This window comes from Octopus bimaculoides, chromosome 13 (genome assembly GCF_046866305.1).
Source record: "Octopus bimaculoides isolate indiv1 chromosome 13, ASM4686630v1, whole genome shotgun sequence".
In the NCBI taxonomy this organism is placed as follows: Eukaryota; Metazoa; Mollusca; class Cephalopoda; order Octopoda; family Octopodidae; genus Octopus; species Octopus bimaculoides.
This window is the reverse complement of record NC_142940.1, coordinates 8,791,941-8,814,479: the sequence shown is the minus strand read 5'-3', so window position 1 is coordinate 8,814,479 and position 22,539 is coordinate 8,791,941. Positions and strand designations below refer to the sequence as shown.

Sequence of the window (22,539 nt, the reverse complement as noted above, 5' to 3'; positions counted from 1 at the left end):
GATTAAATTTATCAGCAAGGAATCATGGCGTGAATTAAGAGAGAAATAAACAAAAAAAAAAAATATATATATATATATACAGGAAATAAATTATAAAAGGAACAAAATATAAAGTAACACCGCTATAGAAAAAAAAAGTCAAGCCTCATTTGTTGAGGCAGGTGTAAGGGAGATAACTATTACTTAACTTAACTGAGAAGTAAAAAAAAAATGGTTTATTTTGTGTGAAAGAAGAAATGAGAGAAAATATTAACAAAGAAGGGAAAAGTATGAAAGAATAAATAGTTAGCTTTTACTTGTTTCAGTCACTGGGTTACGGCCATGCTGAAGCACATTACCTTCAAAGGTTTAGTCGAAAAAATAAAAATTGGCCCCAGTACTTCCCTTTTTTTTTCAAGCCTAGCAACTGATTCTATCGGTGCCTTTTTACCGAACCGCTAGGTTACGGCGACGTAAACAAACAAGCATCACTTGTCAAGCGGTAAGAGGAGCCAAACACAACACAGACACGCGCGCACACACATCTATCTATCTATCCTTATCTATCTATCTATATCTATCTACCTATATATATATATATATATATATATATATATATATATATATATTTAAAATAGTGAAGGCCGGTTTATCGTCAGATCTCCAAAACCTGTTGGCCCAGAGGTCATGGGCCAACTTGCTTTTTGGAATCTGACGATACGCCATAAATCCGAACCTAAAGTCTGCTTCTTCTTTCGGATTTATGTTTTCTACAAACGATACACACACACACGACTGGTTTCCTCACAGAAATACTCCTCTACCAAATTTATTCACAAGGTTTAGTTCGCCTGTGGCTATAGCAGAAGACAAGTGCACAAGATGCCATGAGGTGAGACTGAACCCGAAAACACACGGTTGCAAAGCGAGCTTCTTAACTACATAGGCAGTTTCCGTAGGCGCAGACATGGCTATTTCCATTTCCAGCGTTAAGCATACATACACACACACACACGCTGAAGTATCGTATCGTATCGTCAGCCCAAGATCCAGCTTAATCGGAGAGTTTGAAATGAGAAAGTAATATTCCAGTCACGATCATCGGGTATTTGGAAGTACATTTTCTAGTTTGCACTTGGCAATTACCATAGGAAAGAGAGAAAAAAAAAAAAGAAAGAAAGAAAAAAAGGTGGATCTGATTCGAAAGAGATTTGACTGCTATCTCTAGCAGACTGAGCGACCATGTAAGTGATTCTTTGCTCCCAGCCCGATGTTTGGCAAGGGTGAAAATTGATTACCAAAACGAATTCACACCCACAACGGCAGTGCCTTCTCTACGCATGCGCAAATACTGGCACACATACAAAAAGAAAAAACTGCCACCCATCAAGCTTTCGTTTTGTTTTGTTTATTATTATTATTATTATTATTATTTTCTTTCTCAGTCTGAAAAGGGAACAACAAGAGAGAGAGAGAAAGAGATGTGAGTGGCAGGGAGAGTAGAATGTTTTGGCTTAACGTCTTGTAGTATTTAGTTACGTCCCTTCATGTTTCCATGTCTGAAAGCCGCTAGACTTGACTTTGGCAAATTTATTACGTACGGGGCTGGTTGAGTATCTTTTAGCTGTTCTCTCTCTCTCTCTCTCTCTCTCTCTCTCTCTCTTTCTTATAAATAGATATAAACGAGTATTTTTAACAGTTCTGCTATAAATAGGAGTGACGGAGTATTTATATCTGTCCTGTTATAAGTAGGGTTTACTAGGTATCGCTATCCGTCTTGTTAGGAATAGGAAATAATTGGTATAATCTTTATCTGTCATATTATGAATTAGCTGAACTAAGGCCATAACTAAGAGATTAAGAGCATATGATTTCTTTTTAAATTCTCTACTGCCATTTCCAGTGATACAGCTGTTCAGTTTCTCCCTCAAAATCCAGTATCCATCTGTCCCAGAACTTGCAGGCTACAGGTAGCCTAAGCCTCCATGTCCATAGGTATTGTATGGGTATTCCAAGTCTGTAGGTATTCTACAGGTGTTCTAAATCTGAAGGTCTTCAATGGGTATTCTAATCTGTAGGTATTCTGCAGGTGTTCTATGCCTGTAGGTATTGTACAGGTATTCTAAATCTGGAAGTATTCTACAGGTATTTAAAGTCTGTAGGTATACTCTTTACTCTTTTACTTGTTTCAGTCATTTGACTGTGGCCATGCTGGAGCACCGCCTTTAGCTGAGCAAATCGACCCCAGCACTTATTCTTTGGAAGCCTAGTACTTATTCTATCGGTCTCTTTTGGCGAACCATTAAATTATGGGGACGTAAACACCAGCATCGGTTGTCAAGCAATGTTGGGGGGACAAATACACACACACACACATATATATACATATATACGACGAGCTTCTTTCAGTTTCCATCTGCCAAATCCACTCACAAAGCTTTGGTCGGCCCGAGGCTATAGTGGAAGACACTTACCCAAGGTACCCGGAACTATGTGGTTGGTAAGCAAACTACTTACCACACAGCCACTCCTGTGCCTATGGTACAACTATCCTAAGCTTGGAGATACTGTACAGGTATTTTAAGTCTGTAGCTATTGTACAGTAAGCTTGAGAGCAACACTAATAAGTCACACTACCTCCTGGGAAAATTCAATTGTATCAGTTTGATATCATAGTGATTGGCATCTGTGATTTGATAGGACCAAAAGATATTGTAAAACTACACAACTGGTGGTATAGGCTTTTTAAAAATTAATTCTATTTTCTTTATTTTATAATTTATTATTATTATTATTATTATTATTATTATTGGATAATATTTACAACCATAATAATATTGGATAATATTTACAACCATAAGCAACTGGTACTTAATTTATCGATACTGAAAAGATGAAAGGCAAAGTCAACCTTGGCAAAACTTGAACTCAGAACATAAGGACAGACGAAATATAATATATATATATATATATGTATGTGTGTTTGTATGTGCACATGTTTATGTTTGTCCCTTCAACTGGTGTTGGTTTGTTTACATCCCTGTAACTTGGCAGTTGGGCTTCCACCAGCTCGCTGCCTTGATGTAAACACATATTCAGGAACCAAAGTGTTTTGTCAAGAATTTACACTCCAGCCAATGCAATCCTTGCCATTCTACATCACCTTTTGTAATATTCTCTTTAATAACCAATATAATAAATCCATCACATTGCTGTTAATTGTTTTTTTTAAGTCTATACCTTAGGCTCTTGGCTGAAATCACCTGCTGAGTCGATACGACAACTGTTACTAATCTTGTTTACCTTTATGGAAATATCTAATCAAAAGGTGTTAGAAGTTAGTCACCTGGAGATTATTTACAAAAATAGCAGGTTCTTTTTTTAGATGCAAAGATCATTTATCGTAAAGAGGATTTGTCAGTGTGTGGGCGTACACATGAGTGTGTATGTGTGTATGTATATATATATATATATATATATATATATACACACATACATAGACATTCATACACAAATCTATATATATTTATATATATGCGAGTGTGTGCATGTATATGTATGCATGTGTGTGTGTGTGTATATATATATATATACATATATATATGTGTTTTATTATATGTATTTATTTTCTCTTAGTTAATAATTAACTCGGACAAAATAAATTGGTTAATAGATACCAGGGTAGCAAAGATCACAAAATGACTGTGTTGTAACTCCTGTTTATGAAGTAGAAACTCCTTGATATTTTGGGTTCTTGAGTAAATATATAAATTTAGTAAATGGAGTAAAACGCATATTTTAACTGAATATATATATATAATTGTATAAATATGTATGAAACTTAACAGTAAAATGTAAGTAATTTTTAGTGAAGTTTCCAGTTTAATATATACTTGTGTGTGTCTATATATATATATATATATATATATGTATACACACACACATGTATATATGCAAGGTGTTTGGGCTAAATTTGATGATTTTTTTTTGTATGTCTCTTTTATTGAGGAACTGCTTGCTGAACAGTCAACAGCGTTGGAGAGCATAAAAATGAAAGTTGTAATTGAGAAAAAGTTAGCTGACAAGGACGGGTGGGAATCATCTGAACACTGGAAAAGAGTTACTTGCATCACGATGATTGATGCCAGGTATCAAGACGCCGACATCATGACATGCAGTTTTTGTCTTTTTTGAAATGTTAAAGCTTCATATTTTACCACGAGAGAATTCGCTTTATCAAATACTCTGTGAACACGAAACACAGTAGGGTGTGCAATGGAGAATACAAAGTCTTGACCAGTAGGTAGGTAATGGTCTTTGTGTGGGTCTCTGGTGAGAGTGATACCATACAAGGCACTGGTTGGCCTGAGGCTATAATAGAAGACCCTGCTCAAGGTGCCATGCAGTGGGACTGAACCTGAATCCATGTGGTTGCGAAGTAAGCTTTTTAACCACACAGCCATGCCTGAAGCACCTCCCCTCACCTTGCATAAGGAAAGAAAAGAAAAAATTAAAAACAAGAGAAAAAAACAATCAGATTAAATTTGTTTTGGTGGTGAGAGTAGCAAGTGGGGGGGGGTGAGAGGAGGAGAGGGAAGCCGGAAAATGAGACTAAAAACTAAAGAATAAAAAAGGAGATAGAAATATATGTAAAACAAACAAAAAGAAACTGACCAGATAAAGATACTGTAATGGACACGGGGGTGGGGGTTGAATCTACCCTCACCGAATCCTTTTTGTGCCCATCTCCACTCAGTGGAAATATTAAGCTGTGAAAAGCAAATCAGTCACAGAGTACAATAAACAATAGGTAAATTGAGATGAAGTCCCCTCTCATCACCCTCAACTTAGCCCTCACCCCTACTCCACTCGACTCCCCCTCCTCCCACACTGTCTGGTGCATGAGGGCATACACACCCCTATCTCTCACTCATCCCCTCAGAGCCACAGTAAAGAGACTTCCTGTTTCTTTCTGTTTCTATTTTACTTGTTAGAACCTGGAAGGCAAGTGATGGGGTGGGCAGTGATGGTGAGGGGTAAGGGTCAGCTTTTTCTTTCTTCTTTCTCTCTTTCTTTATTCTTTTTACCTGCTGAAAAGTAGAAGTTAGTTGATAGTAGTAGTAGCTCTCACGCTTGCTATATTAAAAGCCATATTATATAATATCTCTGATATTAAACAGGAAAGAGTTGGTTGTGTATGTACGTTTATATACATACACACATGCGTACACACACGCACATACACACATGTGGAGGTGCATGGCTTAGTGCTTAGGAGGTTAGGATGTTGGACTCGTGGTTTCAATTCCTGGACTGGGTGGTGTATTGTGTTCAAGAGTAAAACACATTTTGTGTTGCCCCAGTCCACTCAGCTGGCAAAAGTGACTAATCTAGTAATGGACTAGCATCTTATCCAGGGGGAATATATATATATACATATATGCAACTTACATGACAAAGATCCCACTTGACTGACTGCGGCACACAATAGACAGGGATGCAACTTTATACTAAGAGATGAGGGTTTAAAGTATTAAAGGGGTAGGAATAGTTGTATGTACATTTTGCTTCCTGTAGCAATTTAGAAAAGGGTGAAGACAATGGAGTGTAATTAGAGGAAAATGTAGCTCTATTTGATAAGGTGGGGGGCAACTGTGAAGTCTAGAGACCACTTAGTGGTTCCTTCATTGGCATGAGAAAAAGTAGGTGTATGCAAGTGACCTGCAACTAGCTAGTTCCAAAGAGTAGAATAGGCACAGTAGTGACAGAAGAGCTGGACAAGAGACGACCTGTCTGCAAGTCAGAGGGTCTTTATCAGTTAGTAATCAGCTAGGACATATGTTTGTACTTGTAGTAGCAGCAATGTCATGTAAGGTATATCAAGAAATATGCTAGTTATGTGGGTCAAAATTTGAGCTTTGTACAATGTTAGCAACTGTTCTAGGTTGTAATATATTCTGGGGTCCCTCAGGAGGTGACTTAGCTTTTAGAATGCAGTTTGTTTGTTTTTTGAAATGTTAAAGCTCCATATTTACCACGAGAGAATTTGCTTTATCAAATATTTACCAACATACACACACATGCAAATCACACAAACTAAGTCACGTATTTAGTCTAAGCTGTCCTGTCAACGATCAACTTTCACTTCCAGTAGCATTTTATATAATAGTCTAAAGGAAAGGATTCATGGTGACTCGAAGATGGGATGTTGTGTACTTTATGCCTCATCAAAAGGCATTACTGATGGATGCAAAGTGTTGTTAATAGGTAATAAATAATTCAAATTAATTAATAGATTTGATGTTTTTAACAAATTACAACACAGCTGTTTGTGGTAGACAGATACACAAAAATACTCACATGTTTGTGTGGTTGTGAAATTCACTTTGCAGCCACTAGTTTTGGGTTTTACCACAATGCATGGAACCAGAAGTGTGTCTCTTCTACCACAGCACCCAGCTGACTAATATCTTGTGAGCAAAATTTGGTACACGGACCCTGTTGTATGTATGTATGTGTGTATGTGTGTCAGTGAGTATACGTATATATAAAACACCTTCATGGACTAGGTAAAGTGTCTGAACTTGATCAGTGGATTTTTCATCATCTGACAGCTTCTCAGCTTAGTTAAGGCGTTGCCCTCTCCTTGACACGTAACAGTAGACTTTCTACTGAATCTTTCCATCACAAATAATGAAAAGTGGGTCCTCTATAATCGTATCCAACGAAAACGGCAATAGTTGGTACCTAATGAAAATGGGAAGTCCATCTCCCAAACAGAGCACACCTGAAAAAAGTTATGCCTTGTGAAGTATGTCGTCTGTTACGAGAAATTAAACCAAATTGAAACAGTCTATAGGGTGAAGTACTGTCAGCAGCTGGAAGCTTTGAACATACTCCTGAAAAACTTCACCACCAAAATAAATAAGCATAGAAACATTTTTGAACTGATTTGAAACATTAACTTTTGCGTTATTGGGTTTACCTGAACTGATTGATGGGCAAATATATCAAATGACAAGAATTATTAATACACCTGTGTTTGTTTTGAAGTTAAGATTGAAAAAAAATTTGACCTTGTTTGTAAAAAATTTTAGGTCTGGGTTTGCACCCCCTGGGTGCAAAGTTCATTCCTGCACTTACAGACATACGTACACAAATTCCACACTTCACACACACACACACACACATATATACAAATATATATATATATATATATATATACATACATACATACATACATACATACATACATACATATATATATATATATATATATATATATATATATACATATGCATTCATATATACTACATACATATGTATATATCTGTGCATGTGTAGAGAGAGGGGAGGTTTGTTTTTTTCCATGTCTTCATATTGATATCATCTGAGCAATGTTGATGTTTGTTTATCTTTCCCCGTAAACAACACGTCACGTCTCATAGCTCGCAAGCTTTGTCAGTCTCAACATGTAAACACCAAAGGAATGTAACAAACCTCACTGAAGAAACAAGTAATGTTTGACAATAGGAGCAGCATCCAACCATACCACGTAACCTCAATAGGTCTCATCTGATCCATGACATCATGAGAAAACCAGACATAAAGTAGATAATGGTGCTGATGACACATGTGTTAGTCTTTTATTCAGGGTGAGTTTATTGTGCATAGACATACAAACTTGTAAATCAAACAAGTGTATAAGTGCTATTCACAACATACATTGAATATATTATGATGAAACCGTAACTAATCAACTTTACTCTACAAAATACAACCCAACAGTTAAACTAGGTCAAGGATGTCACAAAGGAATTGCAGTAAACCTATAATAATTTGGCTTACGTCTATATCTACCTTGGAAGACATGAGTGTTTTTTTTTTTATTTCATTTAGCTGAATGCTTATATTCTGTGCATGCTTAGTGTATTTAATGTACACAAAATTATAAATCAATTATATAGCTATGTATACACACACACACACACACACACCACATTTCTTTTTTATTCTCGTCCTTCAGTGTTTTCTTTCTTTTGATGAAAGATTATTGTCCGAAAGGTTAAGTGTTTTGTGTTCATCTCTTTTTGATTTGTTTTGGGATTAGAAGGTTCTTATATCATTTCTGTTGCAAAGTGGAGTTAGTTATAAAAAATCTTATAACTAACTCCACCAAAATAATTTTTTCCATATTCTACAAATAATTATAGTTTAGTATGGCCAAACTACCTTTATAAGGTGAATATAAATTGGACACTCAAAACACACACAAACATCATCATTTAACGTCTGCTTTCCATGCTAGCATGGGTTGGACGATTTGACTGAGGACTAGTGAACCAGATGGCTACACCAGGCTCCAATCTGATTTGGCAGAGTTTCTACAGCTGGATGCCCTTCCATGTATATATTCATCTATCTATGTATCTACATCTTTTATCTATTACTCATTTCAATTACTGAGTTGTAATGCTGGGGCACCACTTTGAGGGGTTTTAGTCAAACAAATCGACTCCGGGACTTATTTTTTGAATCCTAGTACTTAATCTATCAGTCTCTTTTGCTGAACTGCTAGGTTACAGAGACATAAACACACCAACACCGATTGTCAAGTGGTAATGTCGATGGGTGAGGGGGACAAAAATAGACACAAAGACACACATAGACATATACACACACATATATATATATATATATATATATATATATATATATATACATATACAACAGGTCTCTTTCAGTTTTCGTCTACCAAATTTACTCACAAGGTTTTGGTCGGCCCTAGGATATAGTAGAAGACACTTGCTCAAGGTGCCATGCAGTAGGACTGAACCCAGAACCATGTGGTTGGGAAGCAAGCTTCTTACCACACAGCCACAACTGTGCTGATTTGTGTGTTCTCATGCCATGCCACATCCACCCTGAAGTGTTGAATACCCCACCTTTTGGTATTAATACTGCTTCTCTCACTTTGTTTATACATAAATATAGAAACGCGCGTGTGTGTGTGTGTGTGTGTGTGTGTACACGAATGGATTATGTTGTTTATTTGTCTTTGTGTTTGTGTATTACCCACATTTAATGTACAGCTGCTACACTTATGCCTCGGGGCTAGAATTTAAATAAACCATATAAAAAAAAAAAGGCAAGTGTTGCCAATGTGGATGACGATGATGGCAACATGTTGTTGACAATGATGCCAACGGCCCCTACAGCATCATTAAACTCAAGTGTTTTGTTTTTGTTTTGTTGATGCACGTATTAAGACAACACGTTTCTTTTTTCACTGTTCAAAAACAAGTTGCTTCATCCAAATAAACAAACGCAACACACTTGGCTTCTAACCTTTGTTACATAACATTGAAACAAACATATAAAATATCCTGGGGGCTCCCTTCTCGCCAACGAGGACCTTTGCATGCATCCACACGCAAACAAATACACGCACACACGTAATCTTCCTAAGTAATCCTTAAGCAGGATTTTGCTTTTGTGACAAGCTACTTTTTCTTTTGGGTTTTTTTTTTTGCCTGTTTGTTATTTGTTTGATTAATGTCTTTTTTACCTAAATACAAAAATTACATATATTATCCTCAGCTGCTGTAAGCAAAGCCTTCTGCCCGGTCTTTATCTCAGCTTTTTATAAAGAAATTCTTTCATCTTTGTAGAATCAATAGAAGTTTGAATAAAGGGTCTTGTGGTGTTTATATTCCGCTTCTTTCATCTTTTTAATCAGTGGACTGCGGCCATGCTGGAGCACTGCCTTTCAGGATTTTAATCAAACAGATTGACCCAGTATTTATTTATTTATTTATTTATTTTTTTTATTTAAATCTCATACTTATTCTATTAGTCTCTTTTCCCAAACTGCTAAATTACAGGGACACTAACAAACCAACAGTTGTTAAATAGAGTGTGCGTATGTCTGTTGGAGGAACAAACACAGACACAAAGAAACACAAACACATGCAAACAACAGGCTTCCACACAACAGTTTCTGTTGACTAGATTTACTCACAAGGTACGGGTTGACCTGAGGGTATAGTAGTAGAAGACACCTGCCCAAGGTGTCACACAGTGGGGCTAAACCCGAAATCTACTTACAAGAAAAGCTAATTACAGCAAGGCATCTTGTCCGATGCTTGAACAGTTCTGCCAATCCATCTTCCGCATCCCTACCCCTGGATTTGTACTTTTATTTTTAAGTAAATCCCAAAAGGATGAAAGACAACATTGGACCTAAGCAGGGTTTGAACCAAGAACTGAGAAGGCTAGCCAACATGTTGGTGACTCAGGATCAATTTATTGTCTTTGTTGAAGAATATGAAGGAAATGAAAAAATAAACAATGCTTACGGGCATTCCATATGCTCTAAGGATATCCATTTTACACATGGGACAACTTCTTTGTTCTAACAGCCATGGATCCACACAGGATTTATGTAAAATATGTCTGAAACAAAGAACAGAAACAACAGCTTTAAGAGAGCAATATTAGTATTAGTAGTGTAGTCTTTACCACAATCCCAATAACCACACAGCAGTCCTAACAGCAATACCACAGTCCCAAAAATCTTACTGCAATCCCAACAATCATACTGTGGTCCCAACAGCTATACCACAGTCCTGACAACCATACTATACAGACCCAAAATTGCCATCACAATCCCAACAGTCATATCAAAAACCCTTACCATAGTCCCAAAGATCTTACCACAATCCCAACAACCATACCACTGTCTCAAAAACCTTACCACAGTTCCAGAAACCCTCACCACAATCCCAACAGCCATGCCACCGTCCCAGCAGCCATACCACAGTCCCAACAGCCATACTGGAGTCCCAACAACCTTACTACTGAAATGTTTTATTTTTTTAAAGTCAGGATCAGATCCAATTCTAAAACATATAACCCACAAGACTGCTATCCAGGTAATATGGTCCATAGATTAAACATACTGGAATGCACCGATGTATCAAATGTTAGGCATTCTTATGTATCATGGGGAACATTACAGTAAAAAAATTCCTGGCTTTGCGTTCCAAAAGACCACCATTTATAAGCGTGACCAGTTCCTGTCATACACAGTTGCACCAGGGAGATAACTCCCTACCTATGAAGAACCACAGAACATTCCAGAACATCACAACCACAATCCCAACAATACCACCATAATCCCATCAGCTTTACCACAATCCCAAAAAGGCTCACCAGTCCCCAAAACTGCGCCAAAGTCTCAACAGCCTCACACTAGCCTCAGCACAGTGTCACCATACAAATCTCTAGTAAATAGTTTGAAATGTGATCTACAAAAACGAGATAGGAGTAAATATATGAAATGAATATGGCATTGAAGGTAAGAAAATATGCTTCACAGAATAAGAATGAGAGGAAGAGGAAGAGAGAAAGGGAAGGAGGTAAGATAAAGGAGGAGGATGAAATAGGTTGGTTATCTCTGCTTCTCATGTATTTGCATGCGTGTGTGTGTATGAGTGATGTGTGTGTGTGTGTGTGTATGAGTGATGTGTGTGTATGAGTGTCTGTGTATATGAGTGTGTGTACGAGTATATGTATATGGAGGTGTGTGTATGAATAAAGGGAGAAATAGAATGTTCTAGAGAGAGAGAGAGAGAGAGAGAGAGAGAGTGTGTGTGTGTGTCTGTGTGTGTGTATGATAGTGTATGTGAGTATGTGAGTGTGTAAACATTCTGCTATGTGTATGCATAAGCTTGGACATGGGCTTGTTTATTTTTACTTGAGATACTCCTGATAAATATTTTCCTTTATTCATTAAATCACAATTATGTAATCACTTATATATTTATGTGTGTGTGTGGAGGGGGGAGAAGGTGTACTTGTGTACACACTTACTTGAAAATTTTGAAGTGGATCGCTTGGAGATTAAATGTAAAGTAAGATTTTTTAAAAAATACAACTTAAATCCAATATAATGATTAAAACGAACTCTGAAGAATTTTTTTTTCTGTTTTTTGATAAGAACTTACTTGTATTCATACAAGCAAGCTCTTAATGTACACTATCGAGTAAAAATGCAAGAGATTTAACAAGAGTACATACAAGGACAGTAATCGAGAAGCAATAGTAATAGGTAGTTCACTTCCCAATCACATGGTTTCTGGTTCAATCCCACAGCCAAGCAACCAAAACCTTCTGAGTGGATTTGGTAGATGAAAACTGTGTAAGCCTGTCATGTGGTTGTGCGTGTGTGTGATGTTCTTATTCTTTTGTTCTTTTACTTGTTTCCATTCGAGTCAAATTTAACTTTAGAGATAATTTCCAAGTTCATCCTCAACTAGTGCTTCCTAAATCTCAGAAGCATTTCCTTAAAGGTCATAAATATTGGTTTCAAATGTTTGCACGACGCCAACAATTCTGGGTGCTTCTTTCTCATGCCACTGGCAGTAGTGAAGTTGCTAGGTAACTTGTAAGACAGAAAGAGAGAACAGGGGAAATAGGAAAAAGTCCCTACTTATGGGTGATGGTGAGTATTTATTTTATCAATCTCAAAATGATGAAAGGCAAAGCAGATAATGGCAAAATATGAATTCAGAACATAAAGACAGGCAAATTACTGCTAAGCCTTTTGTCCACTGTGCTAATGATTCTGCCAGCTCACTGTCTTAAAGATCATAAATATTAAAGATTATTCAACCAGAAAAACTTAAAAGTAAGCTATAGTTGCAAGAATAATGTGGGAGACATTATTGCAAGTATCAGGCACCCCAAGCTACTGAATAAGTCATCCAACAGCTATGTGAATGGGCAACAAAATGTAAATCTAGAAAACTGCAACTGCCAAAGGAAGGAGCTTTGATAATTAAACAATTTATGCAAAGCTTATGTTTCACTAATGCTTCAAGCTACTGCGTCAGTACAATGTGACAAGCAATTTCCTAAATCCTACATTGGCATAAGTGAGGGCAATTCAAGAACCAGTGTCATGACTTCAAGCTGCCTACTCCTATTTCAAGTAACTTCCTGGTAATATGAAACTGCCTTCATTCACATTAACTTGAGGCTATCTTGTATCCAATTTCCAATTACCTCCTTCTCTGATGTAGCTAGAATGATAAATGCTAATGCTTACAAGTCATGATATGTGTATTACATAAAGCATGTGAAACGTACCAGATTGTAAATGAGTCGCAAAACATTAAAAGATAAAAAAATGTTACAGAAATGCTAGTTTTTAAAATTTTTTTTATTGTTTCCCTCAACTAGAGTAAAATTACAGATGTAATTACAAATGCAAATAAAAAATATATTTACATACTTCAAATGCATGTGTACATGTGTGTAATTATAAGATTATTTTCAGTTTCACCAACCAAATGTGTATGCATTTGTGATTATGTGTGTGTATATGTATATATGTATGTGTATAGACACACACATATATATATACATATACACACACAAAAAAATACATGCACATACACATATACACACACACATACATATACACATGCATACATATATTCACATACAGAAACTCTGCCAAATTAGACTGGAGCCTGGTGTTGCCATCCGGTTTCACCAGTCCTCAGTCAAATCGTCCAACCCATGCTAGCATGGAAAGCGGACGTTAAACGATGATGATGATGATGATGATGATGATACACATACATATATACAAATACACAGACACATACACGTGTGTAGGTATCATTCTCTCATGTCTGTCTTTAATGCCAATATCTCTTGAAAATGGTTTGTTTCCTTTATGTCCTACAACTTAACAGTTCAACAAATAAAAGATTGATAAGATTATTACCACACTTAAAAATAAGTAACGGGGTCAACACAATTAACCAAAACCCTCCATAGCAGTGCCCCGGCATGGTCGCAATTCAACAATGGAAACAAGAGAATGACTAAAAGAATGACTCTCTCTCTCACACACACACATTCTTAAGTATTCATAATCTCAAATGAAAAACAAATATGCACACACACACACAAACATGCATCCTTATCTCTTCCATGTCCCAATGCAAATATGCTGATATCTATATAAGCACATGAATAAAACATCAAATAGGTTTATCTTGTCGTTATTTGTCAGCTTTAAGGCGGCAAGCTGGTAGGATTGTTAGCGTGGCTGTGTGGTAAGTAGCTTGCTTACCAACCACATGGTTCCGGGTTCAGTCCCACTGCGTGACACTTTGGGCAAGTCTTCTACTATAGCCTCGGGCCGACCAAAGCCTTGTGAGTGGATTTGGTAGATGGAAACTGAAAGAAGCCTGTCGTATATATGTGTGTGTGTGTGTGCGTGTGTGAGTGTGTGTGTATATATGTATATATATATATATATATATATGTGTGTGTGTGTGTGTGTGTGTGTGTGTGCGCTTATGTGTCTGTGTTTGTCCCCTCAGCATCGCTTGACAACCGATGCTGGTGTGTTTACGTCCCCGTAACTTAGCGGTTCGGCAAAAGAGACCGATAGAATAAGTACTAGGCTTACAAAGAATAAGTCCTGGGGTCGATTTGCTCGACTAAAGGCAGTGCTCCAGCATGGCCGCAGTCAAATGACTGAAACAAGTAAAAGAGTAAAGAGTATGCTGGGCGAAATGCTTAGCGGAATTTTGCTTATTGCTACGCTCTGAGTTCAAATTCTGCTGAGGCCAACTTTGCCTTTCATCCGTTTTGGGGGTCGCTAAAAAAAAGTACCAGTTGTGCAATGGGGGTTGCCATAATTGACTAGCTCCCTCCCTCCCACAAAATTCCAAACCTTGTTTCTACAGTAGAAAGGATTATTTGTCAGTTTTTCATTTGGGGTTAAATGATCACAACTTACTTGCATGGAAGAATCCTAATGACATCAGAAGGTTTGTAGCCCTCAATACAGACTGCACATTGATCATAATCTGATTCCAGTTCCTGTAAAGACAGAAAAAAAAATGTAATTAAAATATTACAGAATTTCAGGTGTAGATATAAGAAATTGTTGAAGCATGGTATAAACCCTTTTGATATTTCCTGGAGCTTTAGGACACAAGAAACGATTCCACCAAAACTGACAAAGAACAAAAGAGAAAAAAAACAGAGGTCAACTTGTGCTCTATTACACAAACCCCCATCACCTTCAAAACCAACAAAGAGCAAAAAAAAAAAAAAAAAAAAAAAGAAAAAGATCACCCTGACCCTATGACAACCCCCACCCACCAAATTAGTTAAGAAAAAATTTAAGAAATACAAATCTTGTTCTAAAATATTTGTATTTAAATTAAAACCTATAATTAATTTATTTCCTCTATAACTTAAACAGGTTTGCTTTGAGATTTTTTTTTACTCTTTTATTAGTTTCAGTCATTTGACTGCAGCCATGCTGGAGCACCACCTTTAGGACTTATTCTTTGTAAGCCTAGTACTTATTCTATCTGTCTCTTTTGCCGAACCGCTAAGTTACAGAGACGTAAACATACCAAGTGATGGTGGGGGGTGGGGTGGAGGTAACTACAGACACACAAACATATACACATACATATATATATATATATATATATATATATATATATATACGATGGGCTTCTTCCAGTTTCTGTCTACCAAATCCACTCACAAGGCTTTGGTCGACCCGAGGCTATAGTAGAAGAAACTTGCCCAAGGTGCCAGACAGTGGGACTGAACCCAGAACCATGTGGTTGGTAAGCAAGCTACTTACCACACAGCCACTCCATTTGTCAATATATCTGTAGTAGTTTGGTGTATATAAAAGTGAAGCAGTATCTGTGTGTATGTAAGTAGACAGTTGCATGATCACAATGATGTGGGTTCAATTCCTAGATCAGGTAGCACATCATATACTTAAATTAAACAAAACACTTCATTTCACATTGTTCACATTCTACTCTAAAAATGGTATATATATATATATACGTGTGTGTGTGTATGTATATGTGTGTATATATATATATATGTATATGTGTATATATACACACACATACATTCACACAGCAGGGTTCTAGCTCCTGTCTACCAAATTAACGTCATAAGGCTTTGGTCAACATGAGCCTATAACAGCAGAAGACACTTGCCCCAAGATTCTGCACAAAGGGACTGAACCTGAAACCATGTGATTGAAAAGCAAGCTTTTTTTTCTCAACTACACAGTGCCATGCTAGCAAACTAGAAACCTTTCCACCATACTAAACTAAGATCAGTAACACCTTTATCCGCTACACGACTAGAATATAAAGAATAATTATTGCTACCATTTCAGGTTATTGAAATTTTATCTTTCAAGTTGGCAGCCATATTGTGCTGATGTCATCACTAGGTTTAATGACTTTATTAGCAAGCGCTAGAAAGTACACTGTCTTTGATTTTTCTGAAATTCTACTGTAGTTCATTATCTATAATGGATATTGAATTCAATAGCAGTATATGTTTTCCATTATCACAGAATATATTCTCAGCTATTCCATTTAATTTGTAGATTTGTTTGTGTGTTTGTCTTTGTATTTTTTTTTGATATTTAATTTTTGTTATCGTCTTAATATTCCCTTCTTTGCGCTAATGTAGATGAGAGAATGTTTTTTTTTCTTTTTTTGTTTTGAAAATTTAGATATTTAGAGTATAATGCCTGCAAGTAAGAGAACTAAAAGTCATTGGTATGGCTCTGTGTGGTTAAGAAGTTTGCTTTCCAACCAAATGGTTTTGGGTTTAGTCTCACTGTGTGGTACAGAACTATGCAGTAGGTTATAGAGAATTATACAGAGGTATATAGAGAACTGTGAAGGTACGGTGCATGGCACAGTGGTTAGTGTGTCAGGCTTACAAATCATAAAGTAGTGAGTTCGATTCTTGGACTGGGTTGTGTGTTGTATTCTTAACCCATTACCTCCCATAATTCTATTAACTGGAATTTTCTTTTTATGAAACTTTGATTTCTAGCATAAAACAGCCTTAGAAACATGTTGGAATGATCAAAATAACATTTTAAATAGAAATAAGCGAGATATTGGGTGAAAAATTAGCAAACCTCATTTGAATATCGGAGAAATATACCTAGTAGATAGAGCAAAAAGGTTAGATATGTGTAAATATTGACAGATAATTATGAAATTGGTAATTGTTAAGTGATCGCATATGAGATCACAGGTAGGTAATGGGTTAAGAAAGATACTTTATTTCGTGTTGGCCCAGTTCACTCAGCTGTAGAAATGAGTTGTGACGTCACTGGTGCCAAGCTGTATCAGCCTTTGCCTTTCTCTTGGGTAACATCAGTGGCATGAAGAAGGGAGGCTGGCATGCAGGGATGACTACTGGTCTTCCATAAACAACCTTGCCCGGACTTGTGCCTCGGAAGGGAACTTTCTGTGTGCAATCCCATGGTCATTTGTGACTGAAGAGGGTCTTTACCTCTTTACCCTTAATATAGAGAACTAACTATACACTGGTGTTGGGTATGTTAAGAACTACAACAGAGGGGTTTGCAGAGTGGCACACAGAAATATATAATGAAATATAATTTTTCTATTCTAGGCATGAGGCCTGAAATTTCTGGGGAGGGGTCCAGTCGATTAGATTGACCCCAGTATGCAACTGATACTTAGTTTATCGACCCTGAAAGGATGAAAGGCAAAGTTGACCTCAGCGGAATTTGGACTCAGAGCACGAAGAGAGATGAAATACTGCTAAATATTTTGTCTGGCATGCTAACAATTCTGCCACCTCACTGCCTTAACAACAACAACATCAGCAACAACAAAAACCTTGATAATAAGGTACAAGGCTTCAAATGTTGGGGAGGGAGCTAGTCAATTACATCGACCCCAGTGTTTCACTGGTACTTAATTTATTGACCCCAAAAAAGATGAGAGACAAAGTCAAAAGTCAACCTTGGTGGAATTTGAACCCAGAATGGAAAGACAGACAAAACGCTGCAAAGTGTTTTGCCCAGCGTGCTACAGATTGTCAGCTTGCCACAATAATAATGATCACAACAACAACCACAACAACAACAATAATCATCACCATAACCAAGAAAAAGTCAAAACGAATCCAGTAAACATGTGTGTGTGTGTATGTATGTGTGAGTGTTTGGGAGACAGTGTACAAGAACAGACATCAAATGTAAACAGATACACACACACATCCAGTTCCTCTACTTTCTCTCTCTCACACACACACACTTACATACACTCCTACATCCACATGCACACACACACACACACCTACTTTCATACACACACACACACACATTCTTATATAGATACGTAAAATCCAAATGTCCAGCCTTATGAATTCAGACATTCCATTGCATCCATGCAACGGAAAACACACAGGCAAACACACAAACATGTGCATACATACAGACACTCATATATATATATATATATGTACCAGTAAACATACATACACACAACTGAACCAACACAAATGAACTATTCACCCCCACCACACACACATATATTAAAGCACATTTACATATATACAAATGTACACAAATAAAGTATATACATACAACACAAATACACACTGTGTACACATTCACAAATAGACACACACACACAAGTACTTGTACACATAGTTTATACATACATACATAAATACATACAAATACATACTACATACACATGCACATAGCATACACATACGAAAAGCACTGGTGCATATAATACACATGCTCACAAATACATGTACACACATACATACCATATACACATGTGTACATATGGAAAAACAGACATGCACACACACACACACACACACACACACACATATACAGATAGTTACCAAAGTGAGTGCCAACTGCTTCTAACTATGATGCTGTCACATCAAAACAATCGACCCCCCACCCCCACCGATACTGCCACCACCACCATCACCACTACCACCACCACCACCACCACCAATGCCACCACCACCACCACCACCACCACCACCACCACACAGTTGGTCAGTGGAAATGGATGTCTTACAGAAGGAATCAATTTCCAAACTGCTGCAGCAACAGGGGAATACTGCACGGGTGGGATGGGTGGGAGATGTGGAAAGTCGGTGGAGGAGGGCGGGGTGGGGTGGGACAGAGCCCTGGTGGGGAGAAAGGAAGGGGAGAGTAAATAGCTCAGACTGTGTGAGATTATTGTTGTTGTTGTTGTTGTTTACCCCCCCCCCCCCCATCCACTTTGATAGAGGAGACTCATGATTAAAACTGCTCCAGAAATGGCCATCCCAAATGGTATTTAAACTGTAGTTAGTTTGAATGACATTATCTAATGAATGCGTCCATTGCCTTGCTATTTTTTCGTGAGGTTTAAAAGTGATTTGGCTGCTATTTCTAACAGGTCAGATGACCACATAAAGGCTTTGTTGTTGTTGTTTAACCCCAGGTCATCCCCCAAAGAGACCTATGATCTCAGGTTTCCAAGAAATAACCACTTCCTGACAGTTTTTCTATCTTTTTTCTTTCGGCAAACTGCATACAAAGGCCATGCTGGAGCATCACCTTGTTGGGTTTTGTCAAATAAATCAACTCCTAAGCTCTGGTACTTGTTCTATGTTACAGACGTAAACAAACCAACACCAGTTGTCAAGCAGTGTGGGAACAAATACAAAAACATGCACACATGAGGCTTCCACACAGTTTCCATCAAACAGAACCACTCACAAAGCTTTGGTCAACCCAGAGGTATAGTGAAGACGCTTGCTGAAAGCGCAAACAGTAAAACCGAACCAGGAACCCTGTCATTACAAAGTAAGCTTCTTAATTATGCCATCATACTTTGACCTCTCTTTTTTAACAACACAGGGTGTGGTTTGAAGCAATTTGGCTGCTGTTTCTAGCAGGCTGAAAACCACATAGATGTTCCTTTGCTACATGACTTTGCTCTTGTAGATCTGTACCAGATTGGCTCCAATCAAACAGGCGTAGGATCAAGACCTTTCTAGCTGACACCATTCTGTTTCATTATTCAGACATAGTGTATCTAGGACTACATTATCCAATGTATAATTACATCTGCTTATATGTGTGTCTGCCCGAGCAGACTTGTGTGTTTGCGTGTGTGTGTATGTGCATGTCTGAGTGTGTATGCACATGAATGTGTGTGTATATCTATGAGTGTGTGTGTGTGTGTGTATGCATGTATATGGAAATGTTTGTATATTTACATATGAATGTATGCATACAGATGTGTGCATGAATGTGTGTGAGAAAATGTTTGTGTATATATATATATGTACGCATGCAAAAAGGTTTGTGTATATGTATATAGCTGTACACATGTATGTTTGAGTATACCTACATGCATACAGACATACACAACTACACACATACAAGTAGAATACCTACACTCACACACACATATAAACACTATATATTCATACATATATATATATATATATATATATATATATATGTATATATATATATATATAATAATAATAATATTAGGGACAAAATCCAAAATTACAGGTAAAAAACTCAATTAAAATCAATTTATAAAAAATTATAATTTATATTATACTCATTTATTGTGCTTTTAATTATTAATTTTTCTATATGTGATAGTGGATTTTCATCGATGAGTTTTTGAAAATTGGTTATTTTCCCTAAAACTATATATATATATATATATATATATAGCTAAAAAAACAATAACAAAAAAACAAAAAAAACAACAAAGTGAGGACGTGATATGGATAGTATTATTGGACACTCAGGAAAGGAAAGAGAGAGTGTATGACGTTTCGGGCGTAGCCCTTCGTCGGAAAGATGGAAAGTTCGGAGAATGGAAGAACGGAGAAAGAGGAAAATGGTACCGATGCCCACGAGGTTACATTATATATATATATACACATATATATATATATATATATATATATATATATATGTATATATATACACACACATACATATGCCTGTATACATCTATACGTATGATTCATGACTATGTATATAACCATCTATGCCTGTCAGTGTGTGTGCATGTGAATGTTTGTGTATGTAAGCACGTATGGTTATGCGTATGCCTGCCTATATGCATATTTGTGTTAGGATGTATATGTTTGCCTGTGTATCTCTATGAATATGGGAATATCTGAATACATATATGTTTCTGTGTATGGATATATCTGTGTGCATGTGTGTTTGCATGTATATGACACAAGACCATGTCTGTCTCTGTGTACATCTGTGTGTGTGTGTGTGTGTGTGTGTGTGAATATTTGCATGTGTACATATGTCTGTATACACCTGTATATGTCTGTCTATATCTATGTGTGTGCGAGTGTGTGTATGTATGTAAGACTATGTATAAGATGCACAATGATATGTCTATGTATGTGTGTGTGTGTGAGCGAATGTTTGTGCTTGTATTTCTCTGTGTATGTCTGTCTATATCTGTGTGTGTACGTGTATTATTACAGAAACCATACTCCATGCTGCAATCTGGTTTGTTTTGTCTATCACAGTGACTCACAAAGAATAAACGGCAGAGGTTTCTCTTACCATTCCCAATCAAGCATTATTCATGCTTCGGTTTACATACATTATATTTTACATGTCTATGTATACACACACATACATACATACATACATATACATACATTCATATACCTACATGCATACAGACATACACAACTACATACATACCAAGTATACATACCTACACTCACACAACATATAAACACTATATATTCATACATATATATGTATACAAACATATATATATATATATGTATATATATATATATATTCATACATATATGCATACATACATATATATATATATATATCTATATATATATATTCATACATATATGCATATCCATTCATATACACACACACATGCACATGCATACACACATATCAGGATTAAAGAGATGTGGCCGATGTAGTGACATTGATGCAGTTATCATAATTAGCAAAAGTGAATGACCGGAAAATGTTATACATCATCATATCTGTGTTATACATCTTTAACATGCACACACATGCATTAGTATACACACACACACATCTATATTGCTACACAGATATATATGTATATACACATATATATATGCATGTGTACATATGCAAGCATTTGTACATTGTGTGTCTATGTGAATATGTATACATATATTAGATATACATACATGTGAAGGCAAACTAGCACAACCATAGCCATATGTATACATACTGATATAAATTGATATACATACATACATACATACATATACATATATATATATATATACATATATATATATATATATATATATATATGTATATATATATCACAGCACACATACAAACACACACATGTATGTACATATATATATATATAAATAAATACACACGTATGTACATATATACACACACACATATACGCATGTGTATGTGTGCATATGTGTATATGTGTCTGTGTGTGTATGTGTGCGTGTATCTATATATATGTGTGTGTGTCTGTGTGTGCATGTTTGTGTATTTGTGTGTGTGTGTGTGCATATGTGTGTGTGTGTGTGTGTGTGTGTGAAAGTATATCTCACCTTGGGAAACCCTGAAATGATGTGAATGAAAGCTATTTATCTTTAACCAAGAAT

The 22,539-nt window shown here is 36.6% G+C and overlaps 1 protein-coding gene across 3 annotated transcripts in view; it reads right to left on the bottom strand.

Moving 5' to 3' along the window:
* The window catches only part of LOC106881230 (RING finger protein 150), a 154,970-nt gene that overhangs the window by 5,174 nt on the left and 127,257 nt on the right, over window positions 1-22,539 (bottom strand). For all 3 annotated transcript variants that reach the window (XM_089362018.1, XM_089362016.1, XM_089362017.1), the window contains 2 exons: window positions 14,804-14,886; window positions 10,338-10,434 (listed from right to left, as the gene is read on the bottom strand). In XM_089362018.1, the coding sequence (XP_089218144.1) occupies window positions 10,338-10,434; window positions 14,804-14,886 (180 nt within the window). The remainder of the gene's footprint in view (window positions 1-10,337; window positions 10,435-14,803; window positions 14,887-22,539) is intronic.